Genomic DNA, 18,635 nt, shown 5'->3' with positions numbered 1-18,635 from the left:
CTGATGGTTTTTTTCACAAAACATAAATGGATCTCCCTAACATTAGTTATGTGTAGCTGTTTATGAGTGCTTACTAACATAATCCCATAAAGCAGTTCGAAAATAATCCTATTTTATTTTCACAAAAAAATATGGATTAGTTGTTTGCTGTGCTTCAAATATTTGTTCCTAGGAAAGAAGTTATAGACTGCCATCTGGTGGACAAACTATATAGCAAACACAAATTATTCATGCTTGTGTTTTTCCCAAGGATGCCTCCCGGGTGAAGTTCTGGCCATGTCCCACCGGAAGGAGGCATGCTGGGGAGATTATCATCATCATCATCATTTATTTATTTATATAGCACTTTAAAAACACACCTGGTAAACCAAAGTGCTGTACAATACTAATATGCACATAGTAATAGATTATATCTCTTGGCTGGCCTCGGTGTTCCCTCAGACAAAGCTCTCTGCTTAGGCTGCTGTCCTGGAGACCCAGCCCCAGAAAATTCATGGATGGATTTATCTTCAGTTATGACTCCAGATAGTGGTGTATCGCAAATAGCTAATATCACCTGTTATATATGGGTCCCACTGATTTCTCAATGGGAGTCCGGTTAAAAACAGAAAAGTCTGGAAGCAAGCTGCTGATTATAGACAACATCAAGAGGCACAAGCTCAAGGTTTTGAGGCATCAACAGTCACAAACATGAACCAAAGATTACTGAAAAATTACAGATAGTTAGAGGAGCAGCTGATGCAAGACAGGCCAAGAATATGACAGAAGTAGATGTCCTTGTCATAAGCCTCCAAACAGAAACATACATAGAAGTACGCAAGGATTACAGTATATGTAAAACTTTTGTAAAACCTTCTTTTCCTTTTTTGTTATTTTCAAGCTGGAAAACTTATAATAATAAGGTAATAATGCATTTTCAAGATCATCTCAGATTTTAATCACTTAGCTTACCATTACGAAATTACTTTTACATGATTTTACATACTGTTTTCTAGCACTAGCCTCTTAAAAAGAAGTCTGAGAATATTTTTTTTAACTAGACGAATGTAGATATGATCAGGTAACATGCTGGTGGAGCAGTTAGTGTCACCTGACAGAAAGAAGAACTCCGGCTGGGCCTTACTGTGAGTTTAAATGTGCCCACTGAATCACTATGGGCTTCCTGTGAGTACTCCAGCTTCTCCCACAGTCCAAGGAGATGCATTTTAGGTTAACTGGTGATTCAAAAATTGCCATGCACATAAGGTAGATGATGAGTTTGAAGTGTATAATATGAAGCACTGTATGAATGCATGGTGAAAATGTTACTTGTAGTCTAAAGCGCTTTCAGTGGTCAGAAAACTGCTATATTACATTGCCAGTACATTACATCATCAAAATCTTTTTATTTATTTTTTAACAGTGACAAGTGAAAAAAATGCTGACTTTTCTAATATATAGATATTATATATGGAATATCCTGTGAGTCAGCTTTTCTTCAACTATGCTACTCCATATTTGGGGTAAACCAGTGGTGCTCCTGGAAACCAAGATTATTCACAACACATTTTAGAGAATGTAATTTTATGGGTATAAAAAAAAGCCTATAAAGATTTCAAATTACAAAAGGATCCAAAGCCATCCTGTGGAAACAGTTTTAGCTTCCTTCACTTACCAGCATCTCCCATAGAGCTAAAGATGTTCTCAGTGACATCCAAAATGCGGTCAGTGGCTTCTCCATGACGTCCAATGGGATGGCCTCCACTGGCATATTGTTTGATGTGTTGAAGGAGCTCATTAAGAGCCTGTGTGACACCTGTGGCAGCCATGCCCACCTGTTTCAGGAGACCATCATCATTGGTCGCACCCTGTGATGCCTCAACACAGCCCTCTACTGACTTAGCCACCAGCTTGCCCGCCTCAATTAGCTGCTCCTGGCACACTGGAGAGCTGATTGTTGGAGCCACCACCTTGAAGAGGGATAGGATTATTGGTGGGACAGAAAAGTAGAAAGACCTTAGGCTTGGCTCAAATGCAAAAAGAACATTTCAGTTTCAGTCAACAGTTGTCCCTATCAGACGGTGAACACTGTATTAAAGTCGAGTTCTCAATAGATTACTCACTCTTGTGCAAGCCACTAGCTGAGATGTGGACAAAGCGCATTGAGTTGCTGCCGCGATGACCCGGTTCTGCTGGGCTGAGTCTTCTGTCTTCTGGGCCACATTCTTTGCTTTGAGCACCAGAGCTGCTGCAGCATTAGCCACAGCTTTAGCCAATTGCATCAGCATGTCCTGCCAAAAGCAAACAGCAGTTAGCATACCTTATCATTGGTGAAAATAAAGTCAATAAATATTATGATATCAGGGCAGGAAAAAGAGTCTTGTCAAATGAATGTGAATAGTATCTAATGTGTGATACTTTGTCTTGCATATACAATAGTAGTTCCTATTGCTACACAGCAAAATCAAAGAACTACCAAAACAGCAAAACACTACAATAATAAATGTTATGATGAGCACACCTGGAACTGTTGATCAGTGTCTGCCTCGCCTATGTGAGAAAGCAGCTCTCCGCTGGCTTGGCCCACATTTCCAGCAGCCTGCAGCAGATTCTGACGAGGCTGGAACCAAAAGATATTACTGATCTCAAACAAGAAAGAGTAGAAAAACACAATGTATCTCTGTCTTCCTTTTAGTTTGGCTGTGTACCTCTGTGTTTGCAGGTTGGGCAGTCTTTAGCATTTCAGAGACAGCACAGGCCAGGTTCTTGGCAGCACCAAGCAGATGCTGTCCATTTCCTCCTTCATCCTCCATAAGTGCTGCCAGAAGTTTAACACCCTTTGACATCTCTGTTAGGTTGGAGGAGATTGTAGTAACAGCACAGCCTACTGCTGTGTAATCTGTCTCTGCTGGATCACCTAAAGACAGACAAGGGCAGAGATTTGTGCTTTATCTCCTACAGGACGCTTGTTATATTTGCATAAGAAACAAATTCAGAAAGTACTCAGAAAACAGATCAGATATCAATGGAAAAAAATAACACTGGATATCTGCTGGGATGAAAGGATGCTACATCATTTGAAGTAAATGAAAATTATCCTACTACAGTGGAATTCAAAGAAACCCAAAAAATCTAAGTGAAAAAAACAATGCAGCCGGGTAATTTGTATGTCCTCCATGCGCTTGTATGCGTGGCTGACAACGTTGGGTCATAGTCCTAGTAAGACTATGGATGGTGTCCTCGGGGAATCTCCTCCCAGATCTAGACCAGGACATCACTGAGCTCCTGGACAGTCTGAGGTGAAACCTTACGACGTCGGATAGATAAAAAGAAACATAATGTCCCAAAAAATGTTCTGACAGGTTTAGGTCTGGCAAATGTGGGGGCCATCCTCCAGGAACTGCCTGCATGCCAATGCACCTGCTGGTGCATTGGCAATAGGGTCTGACAAGGGGTCAGAGGATTTAATCCTGATTCTTAATGGCAGTCATGGTGCTGCTGCCCATGTTACAGAAAGCATAACTTTCGTAACAGCTTCTTGAGACTCTTTCACATCTTCCACATGCTCAGGGTGAGGCACAGAACCCCAGTGGTCCACCTGCCAGTTCTGGTATTCTATGGAAAATGGTAATCAGGTCCTCAATGCTGGGCAGTGAATACAGGGCCTACTACAGGACGTTGGGCCCTCAGGCACCCTCATGAGTTCTGTTTCTGGTGAGAAGACATTCACACCAGTGGACCTTTTGGGGGTCATGTTGTAGCACTGGCAGTGATCATCCTATTCCTCTTTACACAAAGGAGCAGATACTGGTCCTGCTAATGGGTTAAGGACCTCCTATAACTTTGGACAGTTCAGAGTAAACGCCTGTGCTGGGGGACACAGCAAACCTTCTGGCAATGGAACACATTGACATGCCATCCTGGAGGAGTTGGACTACTTCTACAACTACCATAGGGTCCAGGTAGCCTCATTCTACCTTTAGTGACACTGACCCTATCCAAATGCAAAACTAGTGAATGCTTTGCATAGCAAAGTAGGGAACATGTTAGCATTAAAACTCAAAAACTGCAAAGTGAGCAGTGAAATTTATACTAAGAGAACTGATGCTGAAGGACAACCAGTCTTCCAAATTCGTATTATCATTACTGCAAATGAACCTGACCAACAGGAAACTTAATGTTTAATAGTTGTATTTTCGGTTTGATAAGAAATTATGAATAAAATGCCTCAATGTATTTTAAGAGTCACATTGTCAGTGCAGATAATACACATTGTATGAGGAAAGAAATTTGAACAGTTCTCTTAATCTTTGAATTCAGGTGTTTTCCAAGTGTATAAAACAAAGCATGTAGCCACGCAGTCTCCCTTCACAAGCATTTGTGAAAACTGTAAAGACCTTGCTGTAATAGGTAGTGTAATAGAATGACACCATTGCAACAAATGGTAAATGGACTGGTTCTTATATAGTGCTTTTATCCTTACTTTAGAACTCAAAACACTTTATACAGCATGTCTCATTCACCCATTCACACACACATTCTTACAAGGACTCTTTTCTACATCTGTGCTTTTTAGCTAGCATTCAGACACACATTCACACTCTAACTGCATTGGGAGCAACTCGAGGTTCAACATTTTGACCACTCCAGCTAAAGTGAGATGGAGGCTGGAGCAAACAGGATTCAAACCACCAAACTTCCAATTAGTAGACAATTGATTCTTCCTTCCTAGCTATTTAATGACCAATTGTAAGTGGTGTTACTGCAAAGAGGAAACATTTAGCAACCAAGTCACAGACTCAATGTTGAGGTGCATAGTGCATTAAAGTCAACAATGCTGCGTTTACTCAATAACTTCCAGAGTTCTGTGATTAATATCAGCAGACAAAACGTGCACCGGGAGCATACATACAGTTTCCATAGAGTTTTTTTTTTTGGAAAAAGCATGATTACAAGAACAGAGAGATGTTCCACCATTCCTACCCGCAGTGAGGTTGACCATGGAGGCTGTGCCTGCTGTAATGGCATCCACCTGTGAATGGATTTCATGTTTGGACTCATCCATCTTGTTTTTGCGCCAAGCTTGAGATGCCTTAAAAGAAAACAAAAAAACAATCCATTTAGAATGGAGTCTTCACTATACATCATCAATACAATCAGCACTTAAATCAGTCCAAGCAAATGAAGTGAAATCTCACTGCATCTGTTCCTAATGGAGGCAGAGTATCAAAATCATCCAGTGAAGCTTGGGCAGCCTGGACAGCATGCATACTGGAGTTAATGGTTCCAGTCAGGGCTTGCTGTGCTGAAGTCTGTTGATAAAAAAAGCGAATGTATTAAATTAAAAGAAATTGTGAATATAATTCTGTGTTTGAAACAATAAAATAACAGAAATTGCTCCTATAACTAAAAACATAATGAATGCATTTTTTAAACTGTACTTGGCTGTTTGGATTTCTGTAAAACAAATTCACAAATATGCAATTCCTAATTTTTATAAAAGCGTCACTTCAGTGCTACAGATCAACATTGGCTGCTCAGTAAGGATTCTGGCATTGCACGTTTACGTGGGTTTATGAGGATGTTAGCCTGCCATATTTAAGTTTTAAGGAAAGAGAAAATAAAGCCTACTGTTACAGTTTAATTTCCAATTTCTGTTTCATGTCTTATCATTCTGTCATACCAGTGGAGGCATATGTCCTCTGTGCATCTGTCCACTGGTTATGTGCTGCTTAGCTTGAGGCATGGAACCCATCTGGAAGCTCTCTGGTCCACCAGCTCCTGAGCGCATGATGGCTGGCAGGGCCACTGAGCCTGTCTCCACTTTGCCGACCCTGTTGAACTGCTGCTGCAACACCGTGGACCTGGAGTGGCATGAGAAAGAACCTAGTTTTGAAAGCCCTGAGGTGCAGGTCAATGATCCGGTTTGTAATAATGTAGTTGTCTCTTCAGCCGCAACTCTTGAACGCTAAGCTGAAGAGAGGAGCTACACTGTCAACAAATAACTACCTGGTGGCGACTTAGGAAAGCTGAATACTCCATGGATGGATGGATGGATGGATGGAGTATCGTTGGAATACCATTCAGTGAAACTTGTACATGTCAAGTACAGAAAACTATTCAGTGGTAACACTCATACACTTACTTTTTGGGTGACACAGAGTCTTCTAGCATGGTTGACTCTTCATCTCCCTCCAAGCCAAAGTGGTCTTTGCTCTTTTTCTGTCAAGAGAAAGAAATGTGGTGACACACTGGATTATATCAAATTCAGTTTTAAAGGATTTATATTTTCTTTTGTTTCAAAATAAAGAAAAGATTAAAAACATGAGTTTCAGTACAGACAGCTGCCTAGTAAGATGTTTTTCTATCACCTTTATGCAACTTTGAACAGTTGGTCAGGAAGCACTGCTCTTCTTGACACTACCATAGTGTCTAGCAAAATGAGTAGGCATTAACAGTGTGACTGGAAAAGCCAATGATGATATGAAAAACGACACTGTGATCAAAACTACGCCAGACTCACTGACGAGCACACTGGGTCCACAGTCCTGTGTGAAAGTGCCATGAGTGGTAATCCAGTTGTCAAGCAAAAGGCACATATTTTAAAGAACTAAATAATACATTTTAACAGAGCACAGAGAAGATAAACAGTGTTGTGCTGCAGTAAGAGCAGCCACTTTCAAGCTTGGGCTTGTAAAACACCTGAAAAGACGCAGGACTTCATGTTTCATATCTTCTTTGTGAAACGTCAGCACAGAACTTGAGATCACCTTATGGTATGATGATAAATACACACCAGCACATATGTAACATATGTAGTATGTAAAGAAATTCTATTGCGTTGAATACTTACAGAGTGACATGGAAAGAGTGACATGTCAAAAGAAATCTCACTAGACAAAATGGTGTTGTGGTATTTTTTGACATTTTTTTAGGAAATAAATTCTTCATCCCCCATCAAAGCATCCATGTTGTCAATGAAATGCATAATGCTGCTGACCTTTTTAAGGATGATGTCGATGTAACCAGCAATAAGCTGAGCTATCTGCTCTCCCTCAGTGGTCTGCACAGAATAGTAACCGTCCTGGTAATCTCCAAAGTCCTAAAGGCAGAGCAAACAACCATAAGTTAAAATACCTTACAGATTATACTGGAAAATGAATAGCTTCTTGAATAGGTGAACTATTCCATTAGGTTAGGTGAAAAACAGAGGATGTAGTGAGAAATTACCAAAGAATCAATTGAAGGCTCAACTGAACTTATGCAATCTGAACAAAGGTGAAATTTTTCTGCAAATGATTTGTATACAAATTTAAAATAAAACTTTTAATACCACTGATGGAACATTTTCTAGAAGCGCTTTTGCTTGAGAGCCTTCCATAATTTGAATTACTTTCCCCTGGAAGTAATTATGCAACGTACTGCATTACTTTTAAGAAGATTGTTCTGTTTACTAAGTACTTTTTTCGAGTAATGAGCCCAACACTGATTACAGCAAAGTGGGGATATACCTCTGACATGCACAAACATTTGACCACACAGCATGCAAATCATTTTCATGAATGTAATATGTCTTTGATATCCTACTTAGCGATGGTGGTGACTCGAATATTTGGAAATTGACATTTTAGGAGAGGATTAGAAATCAGCAAGTGGTCCATCGGGGTTTAAATACTTAGGGATTAATATGACTCGTTCTCTATCTGGCCTTAAATCAACTAATTTGACTCCCCTTATATCAAGGATTACATCTGATATTCAAAGATAGGGTAATCTCCCCCTTTCTTTAACCCTCTCAGGCTCAAATTAAACTTTTTGTTGCTAATGCACAACCAAGTCCTGCAGTGGTACTTCTGAGTAAAAAAAAATCATAAAATATGTATGTGGGGTAATCAGGTTGTTAGTTTTTAACTGTTGCAAATCAGCAACGCCTGCCTTGAGAGGGTTAATCGGTAAGATTAATGTTGTTAAAATTAACATCTTACCAAAATTTTTATTTTTATTTCAGTCGATTCCCTTATTTTTGCCGAAACATTTTTTTGTTTCACTGGACAAGATTATTGGTTATTTCATTTGGGGAGGGAAGTCACCTAGGGTGTCTAAAACTTTAGTGCAGAGATGCAGATTTAGTGGAGGACTTGCATTACCTAATTTTCTAGCTTACTACTACTACTACTATGCTCACATCCATAAACTTTGCTACTGGCTAAAATCTTCTGGCTCTTCGTGGTGTAAATTGGAGCTATCATCATGTAAGGGCTCCTCTATACCAGCTTTGTTCTATTCCTCTTTACCCATAAAACCCTCTCTGTATACTGATAATCAGGTGGTTCTTAACACACTCAAGATCTGGTTTCAGTTTAGACGGATTTTGCAATGCCATCTTCCTCGGGTCCTCTAAACGACAACCATTTGTTTCCCCCTTCACTCTTGGACTCGACATTCTCAGTGTGGTGTGACAAGGGTATAAAACAGTTCAAACATTTATATGTGGATGGTGTCTTCGATAGTTTTGCCAATTTGTCTCCTCGTTATGGTCTCCCTATTACCCATTTGTTTCGCTATTTTCAAATTCGAAATTTTGTTGCCAAGTGTTTCCCAAATTTCTCCTCTTTACCTCCAGAACAGCAGTGGGAAACTACGCTATCATTTATTCCTCATCACACAGGAACCATTTCGAAACTCTATGATACTATCCTGTCTTTTAGTAACCACTCAAATGTTAAGCTTAAGTGCACATGGGAAGGGGAACTAGGAATTCAAATACATGAGGAGTCTTGGGAACAGGCTATAGCGAGGGTATGGCCTTCCACCTCCTGTGCTCATCTTGGACATTCAATTTAAGGTCATACACAGACAGGGTGCATTTCTCTAAGTCTAGACTTTCTGAATTGTATCCAGAAGTGGAAAACAAATGTAATAAATGCCATGGCTCTCCTTTTCACCTTAGCCACATGTTTTTTCTGTGTCCTGAGCTGGAAGGTTTCTGGACATGGTATTTTGCTATTATGTCAACTGTTCTTGGGGTAACGCTTCATCCTTGTCCCCTGATTGCTATATTCGGGATTCCTGATTGCTCACTTACACTTGATTCTACAGAAAAGGATATCATAGCTTTCACATCCCTATTAGCGAGACGTCTAATATTGTTGCATTGGAAGTCTGTTAAGTATCCTACTATTTTCCAGTGGCTTAAAGATGTCATGTTTTTTTTTTTAACTTGAAAAAATTAAATATACGTTGAGAGGTTGCACAGCCAAATTTTTCCACAAGTGGCAACCCTTTATTTCTTATTTTACTGGTGGTATTGCCTGTTTAAATGTACTTCTGTTACTGTTATATTCCTGTAATATGTTTGATGGTTGTGTTGGGGGAGTTCTTTGTTTTAGAGTTTGTTTTTGTTTAGTTGTTTTTTTATATATATAAGTATATTTACTTAGGAAAATGAAGAAAGGTTAATTGTATTTTGGTAAGTGCAAGTACTGTGTTGTTTTCTTTTTTCAATAAAAATATTTGCAAAAAAAAAAAAAAAAATCAGCAAGTGAAGCAATTCAAACACCGTGAATGCATGCTTCATATTAACTCACTATGACTGAGTGCACAGAGGCAATAGAACTGTTTTGGGAAGAAGTCAGATGCAATGTTACACAGTGACAAAAACCCAAACAATCTTATGGTGTTGCACTGGCCTGGTGGAAATAGTAAAATGAGAAAAAAGGCAGTTTGATAATGTGTTAAAAGTCATTTCAGGTGTTCAAATCAGAAAAAGAGAGAGCAAGAGAGAGAGAGAGAGAGAGAGAGAGAGAGAGAGAGAGAGAGAGAGAGAGAGAGAGATCTGGTTAGGATATTTCTGAACCAGGCTCAACAATGCTCTTATCTTGTCTCTACTTAAGAACTCACCAGGGTGAAGCTCTTTGGTGAGGCAGCCCAACGTTTAATGTTGGTCAGGTTCCACTCCTGGATCACCTCCTTGGTCTTCTCATCAACCCTCATCACGCACTCTTTGGTTATACCCAGAAGTCGAGGCACCAATTTGTTCTTACCCTTCATTTTCTCCTGCATGAAGGGAAATGAAATGACTGTGAAGTAAACATAAATTAAACTGGGCAAATATTAATGACTCAATCCATGAAGATCCACAATCAACAAATTAACTCAGCCATCATCCAGCTAGCACTGCAGAAGGAGAGAAAGCATATAAAGTATTTAAACATTTTCAGTTGAATCTTGCCCTATTTGTGAATTTTTCTTCTCTGACTCTTATTCGTACCCTCCTCTTCCCCTAGCCCTTTTTCAGAAATGTAGTAGCAAACTGGCTAGTTTGGAGAACAGTTTCCACTAATGCAACATGCTGGACTGGTTGTTTGTGCTGATCTTATTATTGTAAATAATATTATTTAATTATGTAAATGAATATTATTTGTAAAGTGAGTCTCAAGTCTCAAATCAAAAGCAACCTCCACTTTGGTAATCCATTGTTCTTCTCACCTTGACCAGAAAGAATGACACACCATACGTTTTCAGGGACCTGGCCAGCTTCACATAGTTGACTTTAGCCTCAATCTCTGTCATGTTTTGACAGTTTTTGTGTGCCTGCAGAAACACAGTCAGAGGATTAGAACAACTCACTGTGGTATTATGTACCAGCCTCCAAGTATAAGTCATCTTGATAAAATTTGTGTTTGACCTGATCTTTATACATCAGTACAGAACAGTATCAGAACAGTACAGTCAGAACTGACATTTAGTTCAAAACTGCCATAGAATCCACTTCTTACCTGGAAGATCTTCTTCTCCCCTTTGTTCTTGATGTATTCTTTGGGAAGGAACTCTTTTAAACTGAAGAGGAAAAAGGTCAAATCAAAAAAAAATTAACAGGCAGCTCATTACAGTTTGAAGACAAAACAACAATACAACCAAAATACCAGTGCTTACTCTAAAAAGCCAGACTTGTGTTTGGACTCGTTGTGATCCCCAAATTGAATCTGACACTGATAGCCTGCAAACTCACAGGCCTTATCAAAGGAGACTGGATGAGATCCATTCAGGATGTCATCGCGAGCCTGTCCCAACACACACACACACACACACACACACACAAAATCATTATAGTTTTTTAGAGCAAAAATTTACAGTGTAAAACAGCATATAACATTTGAGCCATTCTTTAAAAATAGGTGCAATAATTTATTGAGCCAGTTCAAAAATATATTTAAATATGATATATAAGAAAAAATACAATTGAAACAAGCTTCAAAGTCAATATTTGGTATGATTAACTTTAGCCTGAAATCTGAAATGGTACTTTTCTGTGTTCATAAGTCCATTTTTAATTTTTTTTTTTTTTTTTTTTTTTACAAAATTCCCAACACCACTGGCTGAAGTACAGCCCCAAACAATGATAGATCCTCCTTCATATTTTACAGATGCCTGTAGACACACACAGCTGTATCTTGACCTCCTTCATACATCCTGACACATTTGAACCACAAATTTATAACCTGGATTAATCACTCCATAAGAGTCAGTTCCATCAGTTCTTGTGTAACTTGGTATGCTTTAGCCTTTCCTCCCAATTTCCCTTCCTATAGAATGGCCTCTTGACAGCCAGCTGAGCCACAGAAACCATTTCTGGTGAGGCTTCTAAGAACAGCAGATGGATTAACTGAAGGGCATCTCTCAGGTCCTGTGTCAGGTCTTTGCAGAAGAACTTTTTTTAAGGACACGACTTTCAGATACTATCTATCTGCTTCAGATTGTTTTTAAGCCTGTCTCGTCTTCTTTTGTCCCCCACTTGTCCAGTTTTATCCACAATGTTTTAAAGACACTGCACACCATGCCAAGATATGCCAAGTTTTTAGCTAATAACTCTTCAGGAATCTACTTGTTTGTCTATTATTTTATTCCTGTCAAACTGTGTTATCTTTGGTGGTTTCTATAGATTCAACTAAAATAACAGGAGTAAATTCTGTGTTTTTGTGATGAGCTGCCAGTAGCAAAGTTCCTAAAAACAATTTAAAATGGGTTCTTTGCAAAGTTGACACAACACAGATTCATCCCTTGAATTAGGTGCCTTTTTTATGCTTAAATGATTAGAAGATAAATATTAAGTGGCTCATCAAACAACACAAAATGAGTTCAAAGGCAGCCAATAGCCAAATAATTTTTTTTTTAAAGATCTGAAAAAGAAAATCTGGCTCCTTGGAACAAAATATTAGGAAATGAGGGGTGGCTCAAGACTGCATAATGTCTATCCAAGACAACAGGAGAAAAATAAATTATTATTATTATTATTATTATTATTATTATTATTATTATAATTAAAAAATATATATAATGTCAATGAGAAAGTCAATGTCAATGTTTTTCTGTACCTGCACATAAAGCAGGTTGAGCTGGACAGGATCTCTGGAATCCACATTTTGGTCTGAGTAGAAGAATTTTCTTCGCAGCAGCAACATCTCTGTCTCCTCCACGCCCTGTTCCCTCAGTGTCCGTCCATGGTCCAACCAGTTCACTACGGAAAGCCCAAACCAAACGGGATGCCATAAAGGCCAATATTAGAAATATATTAGCCAGTCAAAATGTTTTAGCATCAAGGTGAATTTTTTTAAAGTCAGTCATATTTTCATTGTAATCTGTAACCATATTTTGATTCAGATAAAGCACTTTGCTTACTCTCTGGAAAAAATGTTTCTCATTCCTGTTTCATGACACCATAATATTTAAGCAGAACACTTTGTTATAATCTCCTCTCCCATGAACGTCGTGCGGGACAGGAGTTTCAGAAGCAGACATACCAGTTTGGAAAGCAGACATTGAATTTACTCAGAAAAATTGGTTAAAGTTTTTTTTTCTTTTGGATAAAGCTCAGCATAAGGATTGGCTAATGTGTTTCCAGACAGAAAAAAGACTAGTTTTTCCAATTTCTTTCAGAGTTACAGAGTTAAAGAATGTGGCAGTGAAGATTTGGTAGATTAGTTTATTTATTTATTATTAAATATTTATCCCTTGGGACTTCCAGATCCCGACGGACAAGATAGTGATGGCTAACTAACCAGAGATAGTAGTGGTGGACAAGCAGAGAAGAAGGTTGTAGTGATAGAGGTAGTAATACCAAGCGATAGCAACAACAGGAAGATGGAACACAAGAAGCTGAGAGAGGAGCTAGAGAAGATGTGGAAGGTGACCCAGCACACACACTTTGGTTAAGCAAATGTGTTATAGAGCATTAGAATGGAGGCTTGTATTTCTCATACACTCATCGTCTGTGTGGAGTTTCTGCTTCAGCTTTTCCATTTTCTTGTCATCTCTTAAAAGAGTTTTGTCTCTTTTCAGGGTTCCTGTGGTTTCCTCCTTCTTCTCTTCACCAATGTCTCGCACCAGTGAATATTCATCATAGTTTGTAATACCTGACATACAAACAGATTGAAATTACTACATTTATTTTACATTTTACACAGCATTATATATACACACAAGAATCTCATGGTAAGTGGGGAAAAAAGCAATAAACCTGTAACAACACACAACATCTTGTTCTGGAAATTAAATGTGAGCTGTGTGTGGCTTATAGCTGACCTATTCTAGCACATATGGTCATCAGCATGTCACTGACAATCTTGGAGTCATCCACCATTACAGTCTTCACTGTCCCATCCAACATGCGGATCTTCAGTGGCCTCTGCTTCTTCTTGTATTCCAGAGTGTCCTGTCAGACAGAGGCAACAGACCAGCTGCTGATATTTTGTTGGAAACTTTGAAATAGATTTAAAATAGATCCTGCTATTTCTCACAATACTCACATCACACTGCTTTTCTTCCTAGAGACAGCATCATTTTTTACAGAAGCATTAAACAAAAACAACCTGACTCAGCTAAATTTAGAGCAAAGAAACCAGTGATGTCCCTTGGTGAAAGTGTATTTAGTACTCACAAATCATCACCTAATTCATAAATTTAACAGTCATAGCTGAATGTGTGATATACTTCCTTACCCCATTCCTTAACATGTAGTAGTCCAGAGCCTTTCCAGCCTCCAACCAGATGCCTTTCTTTGGATCTTCATCAGACAAAAACAGTCCGTAGTCATTTGCTGTAGAAGAAACACAAACGCTGATTAAGTCGCTGGATTTCTATTTCTTGCCATACCTGTGGATCTCCAGACAGTAGACTAGAAGTACTTATGCTAGTCCCCTGTTCATGTAAATCACATTAGTGGATTAGTCTTTCAAACAAACATGTTTTAACAGGTTCACATCAGCTTGCCAAAGTCAAAATGTGACCATTCTAGTCTAATCTGTTGACTGACACAATATTAGGCAGGTGGTTACAATGTCATGCCTGATCAGTCTATGTGCAATATGCAGCATGCAATTTCTCCATGTCAACAATCCAACAATCAGTTCTGATGAAGTAAGAAGTAAAAAAAAAGAAAGAGAACTTACGCTGGCCAAGCTGTGCCTCTGGGACTCTCTCCCTGATGATGCGACAGGCATCGTAGACCATGGTGGAGGGCTCAAACTGCATAGTTTTCACTACATTCCCCACACTAATCTTTAATGACAGGGTCACCATGATTGCTGCTCTGCACCTCCACCCAACTCACACCTGCATGAGGATCCATAAAGTAGTTAGTCGTAACATGTCAACTGTACCATTACAGTGAAATATCATATTTAATTCACAGTCACAATACCAATAGTACAACTCAATCTGAAAGACATATAAAGTCTATTGAAAAAAAAAAAGACTTTTTGATAAACACACACACACCTTATTTCCTGTTAAAAGGAGGTTTTTATTGCAAGTGTAGAACAGCTGTAACTGTATACTCTAAATAATGTCAAAGCTGCCTCCTCTCACAAGTAGCACACAGCAGGAAGTTCTCTACATCAGAGGTATTCTCATTGCACATAGCTATGACAAGAACTGCTATGTTCATAAATATATTTTATTTTGGTACTCCTTTACATGATATTCCGCTAAAGAACTTCACATTAGTAGGAAGTGAAAACGAATCTCTCAGCCCCATGTCTTAAGCTGAGGTTAACGTGAGAAACACCACCTCTAGCTTTTTTTTTTTACACGTGTCACATATAAGGCTGTAAACAAGTTAAAAAAAAAGTTTTTAACTGAAAATCCAGTTTTCCGGTTCCTGAATAAAAAAAATTGTCTCTTAACCCTTTAAATGCCAGTAAAGGTATGTTTTTTTTTTTGGAAAACAACTCTCTGTGGCTTTGTCATTGTGAGAGATTCTTTGTCATTTCTTCATGCAAGATCCTGAGGTTGTATAGCAATGAGAGGTAAAGGAAATAAAGAGTAGGGGATTTTCTTTTTCAGCTTTTTTGAAATGACATTTTACTTATCACTGTGACACTGTCAGACTCGCATCCTGATAACACTCTTTCACCATCTTGCTCCCTGTGTAGTATAAAGGGGATTCAACCTAAAAAGTACAGCTAGCAACATGAATGCTGGTTACTGCAGAAACAAATAAAAACAAACAAACCAATGCCAAATGTACTGGTTATATAGTACTCTACAACTCTGAGTACTCAAGCACTGCTTTTTACTACAAGTCATATTCATCTATTCTCACACAACCCAGGGATGGAACCACTGTCTACTAGGGATGGGTATCGTTTAGGTTTTATCCGATACCAACTACGGTGCATTTCTCAGCTTTTAAAAAACGCTATGCGTCGCCAGGTGTTTCATCAGATTCGAGGTGTTACCTCCTTTGCACAGTATCACCTTGAAGCACTTATTGCAGGCTGCTGAGTTTGCATCTTTTGCTGTGAAGTACAGTCAGACTTTTGACCGCTTTGCCTTGGGCACTTTTAATCTGTAGCTCTGCTCTAAAAGAACGTACGTACCTGGGCAAGCCTACTATCCTTGGAAAGGTAAGATGATTGGCTAGAATCCAAAGTGTATGACATCTCAGGAAAAAGAAACACCGAAATGTGTGCTGCTTTTTGGTCTGGTTACTACCGGTGCCATCCCTACTGTCTACTTGCTCTATCAAATGACAATCAAACTGCTTTCTGACTAAAATCCAGTGTGACAACAGGCTGAGTGAGATGAGCCACTGTCTGGAGCATTCATATATCGTTATCATATATCAGTGAGTACTTCTCACTATATGTTAAAAGATTGTTTTGTTTTGTTGGAGAAAATGTTTTCATACTATACTTCAGAAAAAGATGCTATAGGAAGATGGATGGATGGTTTTAAAAAGGCTAACTTGTAAATATGCTTCTCATTGTTAGGGCTCCTGATTACGATTTTACTATTTGACATGATCATGAAGAAGATGAATAAAATACTTACCTGACTTGAACCAATTTTTTGTAACAGCCACTCAGATGATCAGCTCTGTGTTTCTTCTACCTAGCTGAGGAAAATCAAATATAAACAGATATACGATTTTTTTTTTATTGATCCAACATTTTCAATGACATAATAATATGCTTTTACATTATAACGATCTTACAAAACACAGTTCCACAGCATTTTGTACTCTTGCAATTCCACATCATAATAATGTTGTCCTATTTGAAATATAAAGCTGCAGATAAACTCACTTTTTGACACAACATATGACATGTAATTTAAATGTTCTATTCCAAAAGCTAACTGTGAATACGGTACACAAGCTTTAGACAGTGCTCAGTCCCTGTTCGCACACATACATGTTCCAATAAATCCCACAAATGGAATCTAGTAGAGTTCAAGAATTTTATCTGACAATAAAGCAGAAATTGCTGCTCAACTGAAAGAATACACAAAGCGAATTGGAATGTGTTTGTATATTAGAGATTGATTTCTTTGTTTTTTTTTCATAACATTGCAGACACTTTTTAAAAAAATGTTATAAAATAAAACATTAGTTTAATCCATTTTAGTGAAATTAATGTCAGAATTAAGCGTGTAACTAGTGAGAAGGTCCACATAACTGGTGTGTTTCTGTTTGGTGAAGTGTGGCAAGGTGTGGCGTGCTTTGCAAAATAAGACAGGACAAGACAAGGCAAGAAAAATAAGAGTTGGGACATCCTCCATTACGTCAGTTAAAAATTGTTAAATACAGCTGAAGTATAAACTAATCTGAAATTAATATAAATACAGTAAAACAAGCATAAATGTAAACAATATATAGAAAGAAATATTTGAAATATAATCATATGAAAATCAACAAGCAAAAACAGATTTTAAATTTTAAATATAATCAGCAGTACTAAATGCACTGAAACAGACTAGCAAATATAAGAGTACATCAAAGTGGCTCAGCAGAACAGCGCAAGTTGTAGTGGACACTGCAATAAATTGGTGTGGTATTTATGTGAGCGTGAGTGCAGGGTTAAAGTAAACTTAACATGAGAGAACAGATTACTCTTTGCTAGAGAGATGTGTTGCATTGCAGACAGTTATTGTATGATATGAATAATTTCTTCTGATGTAAAAGATTTTTACATGTTATTAATAGCTATTTTAGGTGTGTGTGTGTGTGTGTGTGTGTGTGTGTGTGTGTGTGTGTGTGTGTGTGTGTGTGTGCGTGTGCGTGCGTTGGAGGAGGAGTGCAGCTGTCGGTCAAGTGAGTGGGTTCATCTCTAGAAATGAACCCACTCCTCTTCCTCTGCTGTGGAATGACAGCATTCTTTCAAGTTCCTAATCAGCTGTCTACATGTCATTTCCTGTTTTTAAAAGACATTCAATGCCATATATGGGCATCTCTAACATCCACACATGCCCAGCAGTGACTTAGCTGGAAGTCTGCAGTGAGTATTGGGTCAGTTTGTTGACAAAGCTTACTAATCTAAAGCTCATCCTAGTCCTTCAAGTTTCAAAGTTACAATGTTCACGTTTAGTCAGTGTTAGTCCTCAATATTATTCAATGTAGAAACTTTAAAGCTCTAAATGCTCAAAGACCATTATCGAGCAAAAGCTACTTCAACATTCAAATCTTCCTGTTTATTTAACACCAGCTCGAAATCTGAAAGATAATCTTGTTTAAAAACATTGCAAGTCTACAGACTTCAGAAATTGTACTGTAAATGCTTCCCACTCCACCCTGACTGAGGAGGAAGTGCGAGGTCACAACAGTAATTACTGCAGTTGCTAAAAATGAGAAATAGCACAGTAAAGGTCTTAGTGTACTCTAAAAACACTGTAAAACAATATCACAAATGAAAACACAATTCTTTAATGGTACAGATATAAAAAATGTCCAGCTGTTGCAAAAGGGATTCCAAGTTTGGGCTTTTAAAGTATAAAATTAGTTATGCCTTTGAAGGTACTTTCTCCTTATAGTGCTTAAAATATATCTTTGCAATAACTCAGAATTAATGCCTCTTTCCAGAAAACATGACTTGGTTCTTACAAGAAAAAAAATGTGTGGCTAACTTGACTTCCTGTTAGTCAAAGCCAGACTTCCTCTGCAAAGTGACAGCGGCCAGCTGTCATCCTAAAGCCAAGTATCCAAGCTATCAATGGAATTCAGATACTCTATACCTCAGTCTTTATCTAGGGTACTACAGGCCTGACCCAATTTTTTTAACGTGTCTGTAAAACTGTCCACTAACAACGAGAGGATTATTTCAAAAACTTATCTTTTCAGGCCAGAATGAAACATTTCACTTAACTAGTCTTCAGGGCTG

The 18,635-nt window shown here is 38.3% G+C and overlaps 1 protein-coding gene across 2 annotated transcripts in view; it reads right to left on the bottom strand.

Moving 5' to 3' along the window:
• The window catches only part of tln1 (talin 1), a 58,931-nt gene that overhangs the window by 26,895 nt on the left and 13,401 nt on the right, over positions 1-18,635 (bottom strand). The window contains exons 2-20 of one of the 2 annotated variants that reach the window (XM_084936033.1): positions 16,312-16,375; positions 14,427-14,589; positions 13,977-14,074; positions 13,561-13,690; positions 13,239-13,391; positions 12,354-12,496; positions 10,915-11,042; positions 10,758-10,818; positions 10,468-10,572; positions 9,880-10,035; positions 6,980-7,081; positions 6,125-6,201; positions 5,663-5,843; positions 5,178-5,291; positions 4,963-5,071; positions 2,688-2,896; positions 2,501-2,599; positions 2,103-2,270; positions 1,655-1,949 (exon numbers count right to left, since the gene is read on the bottom strand). In XM_084936033.1, the coding sequence (XP_084792159.1) occupies positions 1,655-1,949; positions 2,103-2,270; positions 2,501-2,599; positions 2,688-2,896; positions 4,963-5,071; positions 5,178-5,291; positions 5,663-5,843; positions 6,125-6,201; positions 6,980-7,081; positions 9,880-10,035; positions 10,468-10,572; positions 10,758-10,818; positions 10,915-11,042; positions 12,354-12,496; positions 13,239-13,391; positions 13,561-13,690; positions 13,977-14,074; positions 14,427-14,556 (2,458 nt within the window). In that variant the 5' untranslated portion in view covers positions 14,557-14,589; positions 16,312-16,375. The remainder of the gene's footprint in view (positions 1-1,654; positions 1,950-2,102; positions 2,271-2,500; positions 2,600-2,687; positions 2,897-4,962; positions 5,072-5,177; positions 5,292-5,662; positions 5,844-6,124; positions 6,202-6,979; positions 7,082-9,879; positions 10,036-10,467; positions 10,573-10,757; positions 10,819-10,914; positions 11,043-12,353; positions 12,497-13,238; positions 13,392-13,560; positions 13,691-13,976; positions 14,075-14,426; positions 14,590-16,311; positions 16,376-18,635) is intronic. The other variant, XM_084936034.1, reaches the window with a different exon arrangement.

The sequence above is a fragment of the Perissodus microlepis genome, chromosome 7 (assembly GCF_051167445.1).
Source record: "Perissodus microlepis isolate ML-2025 ecotype Zambia chromosome 7, ASM5116744v1, whole genome shotgun sequence".
In the NCBI taxonomy this organism is placed as follows: domain Eukaryota; kingdom Metazoa; phylum Chordata; class Actinopteri; order Cichliformes; family Cichlidae; genus Perissodus; species Perissodus microlepis.
This window is presented reverse-complemented; position numbering and strand designations above follow the sequence as displayed.